The sequence below is a fragment of the Chlamydotis macqueenii genome, chromosome 1, assembly GCF_036417535.1.
Source record: "Chlamydotis macqueenii isolate bChlMac1 chromosome 1, bChlMac1.mat, whole genome shotgun sequence".
NCBI lineage: Eukaryota > Metazoa > Chordata > Aves > Otidiformes > Otididae > Chlamydotis > Chlamydotis macqueenii.
The window spans coordinates 26,832,678-26,851,999 of NC_141556.1; the positions used below are offsets into that span (position 1 = coordinate 26,832,678).

At 36.4% G+C, this 19,322-nt stretch overlaps 1 protein-coding gene across 2 annotated transcripts in view; it reads left to right on the top strand.

Annotated features, from left to right (window-relative positions):
- The window catches only part of CTTNBP2 (cortactin binding protein 2), a 92,158-nt gene that overhangs the window by 25,017 nt on the left and 47,819 nt on the right, over window positions 1-19,322 (top strand). For both annotated transcript variants that reach the window (XM_086747472.1, XM_086747463.1), the window contains exon 3: window positions 13,758-13,982. In XM_086747472.1, coding sequence (XP_086603598.1) covers window positions 13,758-13,982 — 225 coding nt within the window. The remainder of the gene's footprint in view (window positions 1-13,757; window positions 13,983-19,322) is intronic.

The following is a 19,322-nucleotide window of genomic DNA, read 5'->3' on the forward strand; positions in this document are numbered from 1 at the left end:
GGAGAATCTGCTTGATGACCTTGCCAGCCACAGAGATCAATGAGTTCTCGCTGAAATAGCAGAGTAAAATTTTATCTAGATATTGTGGAAATACAAGCTGTTATAGGACAATTTAAAAATTGGTAACTTTTGAGTAATGGGATCAGTAAAGAGAGTACTAGTTGGAAAATTGCTTTAAAATTTTAATAATGGCATAAAATCCAAAATATACAATGCAGATGAGTATTCTGTTTACTTTAAAATGTTCCATACTAGAAATCAGATTTATTTAGTTAAGTCCATTCATTTATTCAGCCTCTTCACTAGAAGTAGTAATAAGAATAAAATTCTTCTTGGAGGTCATATGTGTTACTCTCACAATTTACCTTCCAAAGTGAATACTGGAAAAAATTTGAAAACATTGGATTATCTTACTATACCTCAAAAAAAATCTATATTGTTAATAGAATAAAATAGAATATGTTAAGTTGGAAGGGACCTACAATGATCACCTAGTCCAGCTGCCTGACCAATTCAGGGCTGACCAAAAGCTTAAAAATGTTATTAAGGACATTGTCCAAATGCCTCTTAAGCACTGACAGACATGGAGCATCGACCATTTCTCTAGGAAGCTTGTTCCACTGTTTGACCACCCTCTTGGTAAAGAAATGAAAAACTAGTGTCCAGTCTAAACCTCCCCTGGCTCAGCTCTGAAATATTCCCATGTGTCCTATCACTGGATACCAGGGAGAAGAGATCAGCACCTCCCTGTCCCTCCTCAGGAAGCTGTAGACAGCAATGACGTTGCCCTCGGCCTCCTTTTTTCCGAACTAGACAAACCCAGAGTCCTTAGGCACTCCTCACAGGACGCACCTTCCAGCCCTTTCACCAGCTTCAGTGCTCTCCTTTGGACACATTCAGGGACCTTCACATCCTTCTTAATTGTGGGGCCCAGAAGTGCGCATAGTACTCCAGGTGAGGCTGTACCAATGCTGAATACAGCAGGACAATCACCTCTTTTGACCAGCTGGTTATGCTGTTTGATGCACCCCAGGATGTGATTTGCCCTCTTGGCTGCCAGGGCACACTGCTGACTCACATTGAGCCTGCTGCCAGCCAGCACCCCCAGATCCCTTTCTGCAGGGCTGCTCTCCCTCCACTCCTCTCCCAGTTTATACTTGTGCCAGCCATTACTCCATCCTAGGTGCAGAATCCAGCATTTTGACTTGTTAAATTTCATCCCATTAATCATTGCCCAATGCTCCAGTCTATCTAGATCCCTCTGCAAGGCCTCTTGTCCCTCAAGAAAGTCAACAGCACCTCCCAGTTTGGTATTGTCAGCAAACTTGGTAATGGTGCATTCAACTCCTGCATCCAGATCATTGATAAATGTATTGAACAGAACTGGCCCTAGAATTGAACCCTGAGGAACACCGCTGGTGACCGGCTGCCAGCCAGATGTCGCCCCATTCACTACAACCCTTTGAGCTCTGCCATTTGTCCAGTTCTTCACCCAGTGCGCTGTGAACCAGGTAATCCCACAATTGGACAACTTGTCCAGAAGGATGCTGTGAGGGACAGTGTCAAAAGCCTTACTGAAATCTAGAAGAACTACATCCACCACCTTCCCTTCATCCACTGGGCAGGTGACCTTATCATAGAAGGACATCGAATTAATTAAACAGGACTTTCTCTTTGTGAAGCCATGTTGACTGTGCCTGGTGGCTGCATTGTAAACTCATAATTTACATGCCTTTTCATTAAAATAATTAAAATTTGGTAATCATGTAATGTCCATGCAGTAATGGGATGATATGTTAAGTGAGATTTTGATAGCTTGAAAATAGGAAAATCTAAATGCCGTAAATGAAAAAGAAACACAGATTGATTTAGTTAGAATTTTTCTGTTGTGCCTTTGGTATGTTTTGTCTGTTACTAAGTTGAAGAAACTTTTAAACTGCTTAGCATCGAGGTTAAAGTACTCTCTTTTCTGTTAGAGGTCAGATTTCCTTTGGTACTTCAGAAGAATGGCTGACATTTCCATGCAAAGAATTATGAATTGATTTGCATGAATTTGAACTATAAATTTGGACATGCAAAAAAAATCTATATGACAAATGGTTATTTAAATAACCAGAAAGCTCAAGTCTTTTCTATCCATTGAGACTCATTATCAGTAGTAAAATCTGTATTCTTTTCAGAAATAATAAATGTCTGGGTGGTTAGATAATCAAAGCATCAAACAGGCATACTTCCTTACAAAACATTAGCCTATAACTTTCAAATGTTTAAGCATCAGACAACAAAGCTGTCATAAAACAGGTGTAATGTCATCTTTATGTAGAACATCTGTATGGCTCTTCTCAATTAAAAACACGTGTTGTTTCATGACTTGAGCTTTTTCTCCTTCCTAGTTTAGAAACTTCGTGCAAGGCCTGAGTTTCACCTTTTATATCTGCAAAAATATAAAAAAAATAGAGGTCTCAAAATAGAGGGAGGTAGATTTAGAGTTGATATTGGGAAAAAAATTTTTACAATGAGGGTGATAGAACACTGGAACAGGTTGCCCGGAGAGGTGGTTGATGCCCCATCCCTGCAAATATTCAAGGCCATGTTGCATGGGGCTCTGGGCAACCCCATCTGATTGGAGATGTCCCTGCTCCTTGCAGGGGGGTTGGACTAGATGACCTGTGAAGGTCCCTTCCAACCCAAACCATTCTATGGTTCTATAAGAAGTGAAGAATATTTTACATTGGCTGTATTGTTTTTTCTGGTTGGTTCTGATCTGTTAGTAACTGATCTTAGCTTTGTAATATGACCTTTTCATTTTTAAAACCACAGCCTCAAAACAGTAGATTTTCATTATTGTAAGCAAAAAAAAAAAAACTAGTAATGAAGAATTGGAAGTATTTTTCTGTCTGTCCTATCTGTACTTCTTTCTCTTATGGAGTTTTTTTTGTCAGGTAACAGGGAGAAAGGGAAGGACATTGTGCTACTTAGCCGTATTTAGGTAATAGTAAACTGGTGCTATTGGGTGATATTCTCTTTTATGGAGTCAGAACCCTAAGGAAATTCAGGCTTGATTATTAGCGTGGTTGTATAATTCTTCTTCGGTGATTTCTGTTATCTTGTAAGTCAGGATTGTGTAAGTGTTAATTAAATGTTTGACTTCCTATACACAGAGAGATTTGAATTAATTGTTAGGCATGTTGTACTTTTTAAAGTCTGCTTTTTAGTGCAGAGAAGAGGAAATTGTACAGCTTTTTGCAATATTCGCATACTTTGCATGAAATAGAAAAAAATCTGGTTTGCTGTTGTTTTCATCAACTACTGGGTAAGATCTGACCTTTTATGCCTTAAAATTATGGTTTTGTGTATCTTCTTAAATGGAAAGTACTGAGGATAGCCTTGTAAAACAACATACAGTCTTATATTCAGAGCTTTCTTTTTGCTTTGAAAAATGCTTTTTAAAAGCTTGGATTTAAAGCAATGTGATTCTGAAAGGGACACTTTGCAAATTACAAATTTTTGGAAAAGTTCTACGGGTTGTTGTGAATAAGAGAATAATGCGACTTTTTGTTGTTACTCTTATTTTAATGGTACATGCTTGGGGTAACTTTTCTAGAAAAACTGATTATATCTCCACTTTCATGCAGCCTACTTCATTGTAATGAATTTCACTGATATATTTGCATGGCTTATGACTGTTACGAGATACTGCTCAAAGATAGTTTTGAATGCTTTTTATGAGTATGTGTGCCTTACATTTAAAATTATTAAACAAGTATATTTTCTTTTCTTTATTAGTACCTCTACCAAAAGACTTGAATTCTTTCACAGTCACGATCAGGAAAGATCAGTCATCTGTAAAGAGCATTTTTAATAGTATGAAACAATTATATAGGTCTGTCAGAGCATAATCAACCTGTTTGTTGGTTTTGTTTAACTTGCTGATTGCATCCTCCTATTTCACAATTCTTTCTACTGTTTTCACCCTTCTTGAACTAGCAGCCTGTTTTGATCATCAACCTTCTTCAGAGAATTTCCATTTTTTTTCAGCCTCAATAACATCCTTAAAGTGTACACACAAGTTTTTGTCTTATGGTACTTAACACTTATCATGGAAACACACAGTTTTAATATATTGTTCAAATATTTTTCACATAATATTGAGTTCATTAAAATCTAATTCCCTCAGACTTTGCATAGGTAGCAAAGGCAGAAAAGCACTGTCATGGTGCTGAAGAAAGGAATTTATAGAGTAGTTAAGGTTATAAAGAGAAATTGAGCATTGCGTGTTCATTGACAGAAATCATGCTGCAGAATACCAGTTCTTCAGCAGTTATTGATGTTTACGTTTCCATTTGTAGTTTGTTCTGTAAAACTTTCTATGGAGGGAACATCTTATATGATACTTTGAAAATATTAATTTACATCTGCATTAAAAAAAAATGAAGAAATGCCAAAAAAGTCCCCAAGCGCTATTTGTAACAAAATTGCTACCATTCTTTAAAGAGCCATTCTTAATTAATTATACTTAGACATCAAGTCCCCCACTCCACCTCAGTATTTTGCAGGTATCTCTGAAAGTACTGCTTTTATTATGAGTATGTACTCATTGATAATTCTCTTTTGCTTAAATGAATAGCTCCAGTAAATAATTTTAAGATATGGTATAATGCCACTGAATAAAATTTATAAACAAATTTTCATTCAGTCACCTTCCTCTCTTAAAAAATCAATTAACCTTTCAGTTTTATTTAGAATGAAGGGCTCACTCCTGTCTTTGACGTAACATAATATAAGCTCTTACTGCCTCCTTTTCTCTGCTGGTTAATTTTAGAAAACTTTTTACCACTTCTTAATACATATGTCAAGAGAAAATATTAGTATGAACTTATCAACATCTGTTGAAACAATTTTAATATATGTGGAAAAGGAAATTAATCGGAGGAAGAAATGCTCTTGAAAGGAAGGAAATTTTGTTTAAGGGTTGTGGGGCAGCTTTAATTCAGTTCCATTGTTCCACAGCAGTGTAGGACATGCAGTCCTATTTTTGATGTTTATCATCAGTTTCTGCATGGAAGACTTGGACTTGCTGAACTCTTTACTTGGCAGGTAAATGAAGAGGAAACTCTGACATACATTGAGGGAAAAATGCAATATTAACCTTAAAAATACTGTTGCTTCTATATTCTGTTACTGATTATGTAAGCTGATTATGAAAACTCATTTCAGCAACTGTGTGCAACTAAGATCAATATAGATTATTAGAGAAAGAAAACTAACAGTATAACTTATATAATTAATTTTTCATTTTTCCTTATTGAGCGTATTTCTGACTTGTATATTAATTGGTCATATTTGTTTTTCCTTATTTTTTTATACTTTTAGCTTTAAGTCCACAGTAAGATGGATGCTATGTGAAGGACTCCCTGCCCCCTTACATTCCTGTTTCAATAACGGGGTGGGGGTGGCGGGGGAATCTAATTAGACTTCATAATTCCCAGTTTGGTCACTGGATATAGGTTTATTTTTTTTTCTTCTTCTTTTGAAGTGGAACACAAGAAACAAGTTACTGCAGGCCAGTTCTTACACTGGATTTGCAGCTTTTCCCACAACCCATCATCCAGATACCTCCACTCCTTGTGTTCCTCTCCCTGCACACCCCGCTGCCAGCCTTCATCTGCCAGTAGCTAAATGGGGTCAGTGCCTGCAAAGGGTCAGTGTGAGAGATGGAAGTCTCCAGGAGGGAGCTGGCAGATAGATGCACAGAGGTGATTTGAACAGTGTGAAAAAAGTTGGTGTAGGGGTGAATGAGGTGTCTTGCTGTATGAGGTAGGAGACAGACTCCTTGAGAGAGTAATAAAAGAATCAGTTTATCTTACAGCCTGATCATCCAGATTATTGTTGACTGCACACTTAGGAGAGAAAACCTGAGAGTAAGCCTTCCCTTTTTATTGCACAGCTACATAATCCCTAGGATTTGTTCAGTGCTGATTTTTTTATTTTTGAAAATATCACAAACTAAAAGTTCTGTTTTCTAAGTCATAAAAATTATTTTCATGATCCTAAGCAAGACGTAAGACTTTTTCCACCAGTTATTTTCCTTCCTCTAAGAGGTTATTTCTGTCATTTGTTACTTGAGAAGATTGCTAGCATCTACAAGATAAAAAAACAGCAGTCCTAGAAGAAGTCACTAATCAGAGTAATTTAGGTTGGAAGGCACCTCGAGAGATCATTCAGTCCAGTCTTCTGCTTAAAGCAGGACTAACGTCAAACATGGATCAGGTTGCTGATGGCCTTATCCAATCTAGTTTTGAAAATCTCCCAACGACAGAAGGCAACACGTTCCAGTGCTTATCTGCTCTCACTGAGAAGAATTTGTGTCCAACTCAAATTTCCCTCATTAGATCATGGGATCATTCCTACTGGTCCAGTCACTGTGCAGACCTCTAGCGTGTTTCTCCCTGCTTGTCTCTGTTTCACAGTGAAAAATCCTATTTCTACTCAGCTCTTCCTTGAAGAGAAGCTGTATTGTACCTTTTTGATCATCTGTCACTTCTCTCTGAAGATGTTTTTCAGTTCTACTGTATTTTTTTTTGTAAAAACTTCTAGTCCATCCTTGATCTAACATAATGCTATAAAACAGCCTGTCCATAAATAAACTTTGAGTTTTAATTCCTTTTAAGTAGTAGTTGCACTCTTATTTTAGTCTTCTTGTTTAATCTTTCAGAGCCTGTGTAAGAATTTAAAAGCTCTGCATAAATGTGATGTTATTGGACTGAATTCAAAAGCTGTTGTAAATAAATTTAAGCTTTTACCATATTGCAATAGTGAATTTCATTAATTAACCATTTAAAGGGTTTTCTTCTTTGTTTTTAGAAATTTTGCTTGATTTATGTAGGCTTACTATCAGTTTTCATTAGCAGTTACCTGTTGGAGGATTTAGCTTAAGTCATTATTTTGTGTACCACTAGCATAGGCTGCAAAAATTATCATTTCCCATGGACATCTTTTTATACCTTTAAATACTTTGAATCTCAATCCTTCCCTTAAAAGACTAGTTGCTCTGCAGATGACTATGTACAGAAAAATAAAGATGATGGTTTATAAATTCATATAGCCACTTTTGCAGTGCAGCAGTCATGATTACCTGCTGTAGTGGCTGCGTATTCTGTCTGGTTTTGAAAATATGCTGTTTGAAAATGCATTCAGTTAATTATTCATGAATAATTTAAAATATTATTTTATATATATATTGCTCTGCAATTGAAATTAATATATGAGGCACTGCTAATGCTGTTTTAGCACAGGCACCGAATTATGCAGGGACTATTTTAAATAATTAATTACCCATATGACATTAGACTACATTCCCCAGATAATAGACACCATAAAAACTAGATATCTTGATATTGCTACTAGCTCTTTTGACTTGAAATTCAGTGCTGACAGATGATTTTCTGATTCTAGTATTTCTATTTCTCCCATCTGATGTATTTTAGTGAAGTGCAAAGTGACAGAAGTATTATTTAGGGGCTAGAGGAATCATGTAAAAAAAAAACCCAAAAGATTATACATATCCAGCATTAGATTCATGAGAGATACTCTTTGGTAACAATACTAGCTTCAGGTATTCTGATTTATCTTCTTTTTCCCTTTCTTCCACAATTTGTTACCACATTGCAACATCCTTCTCTCTTACATGTGCTGGCACATCTGTTTGTCGGCTGCCCTGTGAAGAAGATTGTGGAATGGATCCTGCAGAAAAATTTTCAAGGAAAAGAAGATTGTTGTTTGTGTCTTCCCTTTGCCCTGTTACCAGAGTTGCCCCACAGGGAGCTTTCCTAGTATCAGAGAGTGAATGCTGCGTGTTGATGGAGGGTGGACAAGCAGGACATCAGTAATTTAGTCTGCTGTTGCTGTGGAAGACTTTGCCTTGTGGAACTGTGGCCTGGTGGAGTCAATAGGCGCCTACATTTTTACGATGTATTTCATTCATATATGGGAAGTTATGCTCTTAGGCATGCCCAAAGGCTCCACCACGTTGCTTAAGCCAAAAGAATAAGCACCTGGCTCCAGGATCCACAAATTACATGTTTTTACATCTGTGGTCTCTTAGAGCCAGATGCCACAGATGTCCTTTAGACATACACAGTGTTGCACTGAAAACATTTCAGTTCCTCTGAAAATACATGATTTTCACTCTAAAGCATGCCAGCAAGAGAAATAAGTGAGTGTGCCACTTCCTTCTGCAGGAAGATGTAATTTATATACATTCAGACTTGTGTTTTATTGTCAAACTGATGGTGTTCAAACTCGTTGCTCCCTTTTGTTTCCTTTTCTTTTTATACCTCTCCTTCTGGCAGGCAAGTGTGGAGGTGGTATTCTTTGCCTAAGTCAGGCCACTTTTAAGCTGAAAATTTAAGTTTAAAATTCAGCTTAAAAGTGGTCTAGCAGAAAAGGAAGAGTTACTGTGGAGATGTCTCAGTTCTGTTCCTATTCTTTCTTTTGTTTTAAAAAAGAATACTTAAGTGAGTGTCTATGTGTGATAATTTCTGTAGTAGCCTGGACATTTATTTTGGGGGGGCTAACTCCAGATTTCTAATAATAATGTTATATGTATGTTAAAATGACAGCAGTTCTCATTCATGCTAATGGTATAATTTCTGGAAAACTTCAAATGAATATCCTGTGATTTAGCAATGCTCCATGAAGTTCTGTAGTTCATTGCAAAATACCCAGATTGCATTTTCTTTTAAATACTTTGTTTTCATTTTGAAGTACATTTTTGGCATTTTGCAAATTTGACATAAATTTTAATGTTGGGATTGTAATAGTGTGCTGGTTTTGGATGGGATAGTAGCTAGTATGGGGCTATGCTTTGGATTTGTGCTGGAAACAGTGTTGATAACACAGGGATGTTTTAGTTATTGCTGAGCTGCACTTACACAGAGTCAAGGCCTTTTCTGTTCCTCAACGCCCCAGCAGCGAGTAGACTGGGGGTGCACAAGAAGCTGGGAGGGGACACAACTGGGACAACTGACCCCAACTGACCAGAGGGATATTCCATACCATATGACATCACGCTCAGCTATAAAGCTGGGTGAAGAAGAAGGAAAGGGAGGCGGGGACACGTTTGGAGTGATCGTGTTTGTCTTCCCAAGTAACTGTTATGCATGATGGAGCCCTGCTTTCCTGGAGATGGCTGAACCCCTGCCTGCTGGTGGGAAGTAGTGAATTAATTCCTCATTTTCCTTTGCTTGCACACACGGCTTTTGCTTTACCTATTAAATTGTTTTTATCTCAACCCAGGAATTTTCTCACTTTTTCGATTCTCTCCCTCATCCCACCCCGGGGGAGCGAGTGAGAAGTTGTGTGTTGTTTATTTGCCAGCTGGGGTTAAACCATGACAAATAGATATTGATGTACAAGAAGCGCTGTGATGCTTTCACTTTCAGTGGCTGTGCATTATTTATGTTTACTCTTTTAAGCTTATGTACTACATTTTGATGAGGAACTGATTTACTATATTAAGCATTTAGTATTAATATTAATCTGCTTAAATTTTACTGTGGATAGTCATATAATATCACCTTCTGACATCCCTTGCTATTTGCATTGTCAGTAGAATACATTGTAAAGTATGTAGAAGAAGTTTAGCATGATTCAGAAGAAATTAAAATAGCATGATTTATAAGAAGATTTTGTATTTACTTCTGACTTAAAAAACCCCACTCAACTATGTTATGGTGTGTTATTTCTCCAACTTTTAAAAGTTTTAAATTTAAAAACCAGTTATCAATAAGGTAACAGGAAAATGGATTATCTAAGTAGAATTTTCATGTTAAAGTTAACAAACCTTTTCATTCTCCTGTCAGACTGTGTTTGGCTTCCTAACCTCTTACGACATAAAAGCAATTGAATATTTTTTTGAAAAGCCAAAGAGGCATTAAAAATATGTTTACAGGTATTCTCAGTGCTGAATATTCATTTATTGGTTTGCCATTCTTGCTGTAAAAACAGTACAATGCCATACTTGTGAAAGCCTGTGATGCTTTGGTGCACTTCTTTTATTGTCTTGACACCCTCAGTTAGTGTTCTGACATTCACCGTTCAGTGCTTTTCTTTGCAATGTATTTTTATTGTGTTATTTTAATCGAAACATCTTTATTTAAAGTAGTCAGTATTTTTATTTTTCTGTGACATGACAACTAAATTCCAGAAATACCCAAGAAATACTGGGTTTCAGTTTAACAGAGTACTAAGTCTCATTTACAATGAAAGACTGTGTCAGTGCCTGATGCCTGTTGACACATGTGTTCAACTAGGAGGAGATGATGGAGATTACACGTAGTTCTGTTCACCCCTGCCAATTTGTCTGAGGCTAATTGGGAGCATGAAGTGATATTAACATTCAGCCCTGATCAGAAAGTCTTCTTGGGTACAGAGCACAGATAGCCAGAGTTCACTGTAGTGTCTTTTATGAGATGGGTCTTAGGACCAACACTCTGGTTTCTAAGAGAGAACAATAAAAATTGAGAATATAGACAAATGTTGATGGATGTTATGTTATCTGTTGAGACTTCAGTATAGTCAAAATGCTGTTGCTCTTGCTTTTCTGGTCCAGTCTTTTGTTTTTATGTGACCTATGTTTAAGGACATAACAGCCAAACCACTTTATATCTGAGGTCCATCTAGCCAAGTATCCTGTGGATACATGGAGTTACTGGATGCCCCATAAACCTTGTGTCAGATAACTAAACTGACAGTTCTTATTCACCTTTTCTCAGATCATTGGATCTGAGGCTCTCCTGGGACACTTTGGGAAGAGCCAAGACAAGGTGTTCATTCTTCAGGAGTCCTCAGTTTGGGTCTCTGCTTGCCATGGTGTGTCTCTGTGATCCTCTGGGCTGGCAGAGACAGGGCTGGGATGGGATGATGGTTCTGTGATGGGCCTGGGAGTATCCTGGCAAGGTATTTGTCCTGCTGTCAGCTGAGATGGAGCTAATTTTCTTCTTAGTAGTTGTTCTTCATTCTCTGGACCATTGCTGTGCAGTCCAGACTGATAGCGCAAGCTCAACTGTCTCTGTGTCTGATAATCAGATGATCACCACTGTTGACTGCTTTTTTTTTCTTCTAGCTGAAGTCAGTGGCCCTGAAGAGCTATTCTAACCCACTTCTGGGATAATTTTTTCTCTTGATCTGCGTGATACTTTCAGGGCCATTATTAAACAACTCCAATTCCAAAGTAGCAGCACCAAAATTGTTAAAAAGGAGGAGCAAAGTCTCTTAGCAGGAGAGCATCATTGATGCATCCCCTATCTTGAAGTTCTTCTAATTTTGCTGTTTCAGCTCTGTCTGAGATTATGACCTGTTTGCATTGCATAGATACAGTATGTGCCAAGAGGACAGTGAGTTGTGGATCACACAAAAAACTGGAAAATACACATTATTTCACTGGTTGTCTACCTGTGTTTCCTTAATGGCATCAGTGGTTGCCTTTGCATCTAAGATCAGTTAATCTACTTGACATCTCTTTTTGCTGTTGGGATGGAGGCTGTGGTGGTCTTTTTTTTTTTTAATTATTTATAGCTGAACGGCTACATCAGTGTTACTTCCTTTACTTTGATAGTTCACTTTCTTTATATAAACTAAGTGCTTTTACACTGCTGATAATTTATGTATGGATTGTACCTCAACCTCCATTTAAATTCTTAACCTGCTTGGGTTTGTCATCTTGTTTGGCTGCTTAGCACTTTAATCCATTTAGGGTCAGGTTTTTAGTTTTGATTGTTTCCCTCACAAGAAGGTTGAATTCCTAAACTGCATACCATCTTGTAGCTTCAGTATACAGAACCAGGAGCTACAATTGTAGTCCCTCCCCATCTGGCTTTGTGATATTACCTTTGGAACTAGCTATTTTGTTTTGTTTTATTTTAAAATCTAAGTTAAATATTAAGGGATTAAAATATTAAACTAATTAGGGGTTATTTGCAAGGTAATTTGTAAAAAACAACTGGGTTTTAGCAGCTTTCTTTTGTCTCTTCAGCCAACCACTACCTGACTTTGTAAGCCTAGCGAGAGTTTAGATCTGAATGAACTCTGCAAGCTTTTTCTGAAGTTATGCCCCAAAAGCCTATTTTTTTTAATAAATATTTTCAAGTTCTAATTTATACTGTCAGATTGAAGAATAGACTAAAAGTGTTTCAAGCATCACAGTATCTAGGCACACTTATTTCTGTTGCAGTCAAATTCTCTGTTGCCTTCTAATTTCCCACAACATTTCCATTTTGGAGACAGTATATAGGAAAAAGTTGGGCATTCGCTAAGGTATGTTATTTGTAGTTAGTCTCTGGAGAGTTTTTCTAACATAGTTCTTATGTTATTCTTTGGTTTCTCATGCCCTGAAATTTGTGTTACCTTTTATGACCTTTTCATGTTACAATTTTAACTTCAAGCTTTCCAAATGATCTGCTAACCCATTTGGTAACCATTAGGCCTGTTCCTCCTCTTTTGTGTCTCAGAATTGGCTTATTCTTCCTCTTTTTTTTTTTTTTTTGAGTTATTCTTCAAAACTGAATTTGAACAAAATCATAGATAATTGTTTTATCCATTTTTGGAGGAATTCCTTTTTTCTGGTGGTGGTTTTCTGCACTGTGGGGTTTTTTTTTTCTGATTTTTTTGAGACATACCTCTTTAAAGAGCTGCTCCGGTGACTGTTATAATTTCTAAGGTAACAAGCCTTCATTTTCTTCCAAAATTTGTGCTATAATCGTTTGGCTTGCTTCCTTCTGCTTTCAGTTATGTGTGCAAGAACAAAACCAGAACAAAATTTTATAAATCACTGTATCTTTGTGATGGGGCTTTTTGGTGTGGTGGGTTTTGTTTGGTTTTCTCCACTCCACCCCACCACACCCCCAAATTAGATGGGTCTTAAGCCTGAGATTTTGGAACAATATTTTCTATGAAGACTGTTAGAAATCAGTACTTATCTGTGGCCTTCCCGTGTGCTGTATATTAAAAGTATAAAAATACCTTCTCTGAAACTGATCTTGTTTTCATGGTGGGCTGAAGAACCAAAAATTTGTCAAACAAAACTAACTTTGATCTTTAAGGTGTAGTAATTTTTGTTATGACAAGAAAGTGTTGTACTGTAATCTGGAAATATGATTATATTTTTAAATAGTGGTATAGAGAAACATAAGATTATGAAGTTCTTCCTGAACAGAGAGAAGTGTCTTAATTTCAGTAAAGCTTTGGTGGTATTTTTGCTCTCTGGTTGTCTGCTGTTACTTATTAAAATCTCAGTATATGCAAACATACCATCAGGTTTTTTTTTATTGGAAAAATACTTATTTTGGTACTGCAGTAAACACTCAAAGCGTTTTACTTGCATAATTTTAATACATAGAAATAGAAAACTTTATTTTAGAATGCTTTTCTTCCCTTTCCTCTCTGTCTGTCAGCCAATTTGCAAGATGTTATTTTTGTGGTATTTCTGAAACTGCTCCACATTGATGGTTCTGTATTGAAGTGAAGAGGGGAAGAGGTTGTTTTATGTAGTGAAGTGTATAGGCTATAATGAAATCTGTGTGCAACGTATCTGACTATTTATTTGAGAGATTGTAAACAAATACCTAAAGAAAATATTTTAAAACCACAAATAAGTAACATAACTTTCCCTGTGGTTTAAGTCTCTTCTTTGTGTGGATGTACTCCAAAGAATGCATTTAGTTTTATTTCTTTGTCTGTTTGTTTGTTTTTTTTATTAGGCCCGGCGCAAAGAGGTTTTTATCCAGGAACGATATGGAAGATTTAATCTAAGTGACCCATTTCTGGCTCTTCAGAGGGACTTTGAGGCAGGTGCTGGTGATAAAGAAAAGAAGCCAATATGCATGAACCCTCTGTCCATTTTAGAAGCTGTTATGGCTCACTGCAGGAAAATGCAAGAAAGAATGTCGGCTCAGTTGGCTGCAGCTGAAAACAGACAAAAGAAGGTATCCTGCTACCAACTATTTTTTCCTTTTCCCTCTTCTCATTTGTTCTTTCATGCCACTTTTTAAATTTGCATCTTTGTCTAACTTGGTTATCATTATGTGTGTTAAAATTTTATCACTTCATTGTCATATATAGTGAGGTGCTGATTTTCTGGTGATATTTTGTGTGCGCACCTCATTTGTTCAGTGAATTCGCCTCTACTTATGGAATAACCAAAATATAACTGGTACAAGTCGATGCAGTAAATAATTGGATAGCTCAGTGTGAGCTGAGAAAGTATCATCACAATATATTTTTAAACCAACACCACTGAAGTCTAGAGGAGATACTGTTATTTTTGTTCTAACCTAAATAGCATAAAATAAATTATTTATTAGGTGGCTCTGTTTCATAAATCAGTAAAAATAAATTATGACTCTAAAAATACTTTTTTGAATATTTAGAACATTTGCTGTAAAGAAAAAATTATTTTGGAACAAGTATATTGCAAAAAAAAAGTCTCATGTTGAAGATAAAACAGTGTAATTTTGAAAGTGAATGGTTGGTTCGTTGCACATATTCCACTAATATATAAGCCATACATTCCTAAAGCATAGCGAAATATGGAAATGTTGGAGAGGGGTTTCTGAGAGGAAGAAGGGGCATGGTAATATAGTAGACTAATCTAGACCAGGTATTTTTCAATAATTAGAAAATAAATGCTTGGTAAGCATTGAATCATCCTCACTTGGTATAAGATGGATAGAATGTCTTTAGCAGCTGTGTAATAGCTTTTTGGTGATGGCTTTATATTGGTGTTTTTAAAAAACACCAGACAGTGCTAAGACAATTGACATAAAATTGATTTTGGTAATAATTGGTCTTTGGGAAATGATATGCATACAAAAATACTGGAAGTATACTGAAAATACATGCTTAAATTAAGTCAGTAAACCTTTTATTGTTATCTTAGCTCTGTTGTTTAGTTTAGTTTAAGCATCCCTGCTCTATTAAGACTTCAGAAAAACAGGCACCACATTAAAAAAAATGAATAATACTAGACTGTATGTATGATATGTAAGTCTTAAAACAGTGTAATGTAGTGAACTGTTACTTGTACTTACCTAGTACTTCTTTTTGAGGACTCTTAAGTGTTTTCTTTTTCATATGCTTTTTAAGTATGAGTTGAGATTTTGGGGCAGGGATTGCCTCAGCATAGAAAAGAGCAAGCAAATCTACTTATTCTGACTGAAGAACGACATTGAGAGAGACTCTGACACGTCTGCCTGGACAGTTTGATTTGTTTCTTATTTCAATGCAGGCCACAAGTCTTTTCTTTTACATAAATTCTTCACCTGTCTCTGGCTTTTAACATGTGGACAGATACATGCATTAAGATAGGCTTACATATTAAGAGTACATCTCAAGGTCAGGCTGTTGGCATGTAAATTGCATTTTTGTCCTTTTTTTTGGCCCAGATTTATTACCAAAGTCTGTATCTACAAGTCTGCATGTGCAGGAAAGGATGCTCTTGTCTTTTGTTTCCTAGAAGAATGCATGAAGTTTTTTCTTTAAATCTTAAGTAGTTTGATCTTAATTTATTTTGCAGTTTGATTCTTACCTTGAGAAGTACCTAAACCTCTAGTACACACAACTCTGAAGCCTGTAACTGTCACACTAAACTTTAAAGCACTACACTTGAAAAAACTTGTGTTGCTTTGAAAGTGTGTCATTATGATTCTACCATTTTTACTCCTTGAAACAAATAGGAAACTTCACACAGGATTTGAAAACAAACTGCATCGTGCTGGGCAGCTGCATGCATGGCTCTCTACAGAACTTGCATCTTCCTCTTTTAAAGCCAATTAGAAATGCTATTTGGACAGGAAACCCTCTTAAACTTCATGGGTTTGTGGCAACATATCTCTCAACCATCTCTACTCATTCACAAACCATTCATTCAGTATTCTACCTTCCCTTAGTTCCACATTTTTCTCTCTGCTCTCCATGTCTCAAATCACTCTGTGGAAGATAGTAACGAAGGTATTGTGAGGGATTTCTAGAAATGTTTGACAAAGTAGGGTGACCTTACTTTGAAAAAAAAAAAGTTTATCAGAAAGAGAAGAAAAGAAAAAAAAAAGTTAAGCCTAGACAAACGTGACCTAAATACAGAGCCAACTGCACCTCCTCTCTCCAAGAGTGGCTTCTCCTTCTCTAAATGTGTGATGCCTCTGTCTTCGTGTTTGGAATTGCCTCACTGTCTCACTCTTACTCTAGTAAGTCTGTACACAGCTGTGTTTATTTTCTCTGGATATTTACTGGACTTTAAACAGGCTTAGGCTGAACTCTTATTCCTAGGGACTTATTATCTGTGAATATAGTGGCCTTAAAAGTATTCTTTGAATAAAATTTTTATTTTATCATAAAAAGCAAGGCATAACAATGTGCCAGAATGCAGAAAAATGAAAGAGGTGCACAAATGACTGTCAGTCATAGGCTTACCATATACCAAACACCTAATCCCCAGATCATCTGCTTTGTGTTAAGTCTCCATCCTCTTCCATCTCTTTGAATGCTTTTCCTGGAGGTGCTATCAAAATTAATTCTGAAGTTTCCTGGGAACTCAAAACCAGATAATCAAAATGACAGTTTTTGATTTGTCAAGTGTTTGCGGAGAAGTTAGTTATTGGGATGCATGCTCAAAGAAAGACAGACACGGTGGTTGGAAGAGGCCTGTTGAAGTGATTTAGTTTAACCTTGTGCTTAAAGCAGATTATCACCAGCAGTACATCTGGTCATCTGTGAATTTGTTTAGCTGAGTCCTGAAAACCCCCAGAAATGGCAATACTGCAGCCTTTCTGCACTACTATCCTTGTGAAGAACTTTTTTCCAAGACTGTGCCTCTTAAAGGGCAATTTTTCATGTTAACCTTTTGTAATGGGGCCCCACTTGCCACTACCAAGAACAATTTGACTCTGCCATCAATGTAAGTGCCCTTCAAAAGGAGTGGTGTGTTGCTGTTCTATCATCCCTCAGTCTTTTTTTCACTAGACTAAGCAGACCAAGCTCCCTCGACCTTTTATCACAAGGCGTGCACTCTGTCTCTCACCTTTGAAGGGCCTTTGCTGGTTAGTTCTTTGTGGGACACTATCATTTTTCTCAGTATCCTTTTTTACCCCTCTTCAACTCCTTCTTGGACACATTTCCAGATGTTTACATTACTGATATGATTTAGTGTATGCATGTAGTACACTTCACAAAAATCAGGTCGTAGTTAGTTCATAAACTCATGAATAATTACAGCTAGTTCCAAATCTGTCATCTAAAGGAAAGAAATGCAGTGTAAATATTCCAAGGTTTTTCTTATTCAAGGTGATGCAGCCAAAACAACGGCGGGGTGGGGGGAGAGATAGACATAAGAGACAACATAAAATGAGAAACTAATGCTGCTGTTGTCAATTTGAAATCACATAGAGGACATATATATATTGAGGATCCTTTATTTATATGCAATGCTTACAAAGAAGATACTATAATAGTATGGTAAGCTGATTTCATCGCAGTTATATGTTAAAATCTACTTGTAATTGTTTGAAAGTAATATAATTTCACAACAGTTAATTTGTAGAAACAGTCCCTCATGTGAAAGCAAAATGGAGGAATAATAAAGTATAGAAATTCTTGACAAAAACATTTTCACTATAATACTATTGTATTTCTAAGCTTTAAAAATTGTTTACAGTTCTCATTATTTTTATATCTGTTTTAACAAAAAAGAAACTGTTGGATGCTCCACTTGCTTTGAAATGCTTGTGAAGCATCCAAATGCTGTTGGACGCTTTGAAAAAAACAATGAAATGCTTGAGAAAAAAATAACAATTTTTCTGCATATGAAGAACTGCAAATGGAACCATTCCTAAATACTGTGTCATCCTAATAGTTTGTTAATTTAATTTGCAGCTGTACTGCAAACATTAACATAACTGAAGAGGTGTTGTTGCTGATATTGTTTGTTTAGCAATGACTGATAATGCCATACCTTATTTGTAATACAATTAACACTGTTTTTAAGAAAGAGTGGACTTGGTTTTGTGAAACGCATTGAAAAGAGTGCACTGGTTAACCTAGGATGAAGCTCTAAAACCCCAGTGGAGCCACTCCATTGCTAAACAAGTTTTGAGGTATTTGAAGCCAAGATGATGTTACAATGTAGGCATGATTCCCCGTAGTGATTTCTTCCTCTTAGTTCACTGTTTTTATGATAATGGTATGATTTCAGGAATAAATTTTACTGTAAAACATATCATATCAATATTGTCATCTATGTTCTTATGCTTTTTCCCATTCTTCTGAAGAAAATGGAAGAGAAATTTACAGTCAGGTAACGTGATTAGAAATGTTGAGAGACGGAGACACATGTCCGTTCTAAGTGTAAATTCATGCAAAATTTGTTGTTTGTTCTCTCTATGTCATTTCACTTCCCTTCCTTTTAAAGCATTTTCTTGTGTTTGAATTCTACTTGCTATATGGGAAAAAATTATCCTGAGGATGATGAGCTATAGTAGGTGGGATTGATTTCTGTTACAGCTGCAGAGTCTGTCCCTCTTGTACTTATCTCTTGATGGCATGAGTTTCGACTCTACTTTGTGGTGTAACTGGAGAGTAACAAAACAGTTATGTAAAAATTATATTTGTATTACCTTTTGTTTAAATGCAGTTTAATTAAAAATGAATTGTAGACACATCTACAGTGATGTGGAAAAAGCTTCCAGAGCGAAGACATTTAATCTCCTATTGGAGAGGACAGGGAATAGTGTGCTGTAGCAACAGGTTTCTGAAAAGCTATTATATTGGAATGCCTGGGGGTTCTTTTGCCTGTGTGTCTGTTTGTTTGTTTTCCTCTAGCAACCAAGACAATATTTTAAGCATTGACTGAGAGAGGAGATGTTCCATAGCTATTGCCAGTCCCCTAGGCCAACTTGTTTCCCGCATTACAGTTTACAGTAAATATATTCCCTACACTGTATGTCTAAATCTCTGAAATTCGTAGCATTTTACCATGACACTATAATCTGAATCTATAATCTATGATTCTTCCATCGTCTATTGAAGTGAAATATTTATTCCAAGTAAGATTATAAATGTACTGCTATTTGCCACAGCTTTTCTTAGACTATTTTTTGAGCACTGTGAAATGTTCTTATATTGTAGAAGCATGAAGCAGTTTCCTGTTGCAGTCAAAATTAACTGTTCATGTTTGTGAGCACTTGCTTATTTTTTTTCATAGATACCTGAAAGTATTTTTCCAGAAAAAAAAATGCACACTTAGAAAATGTACTTTAGTGGTACAGTTTTGAATT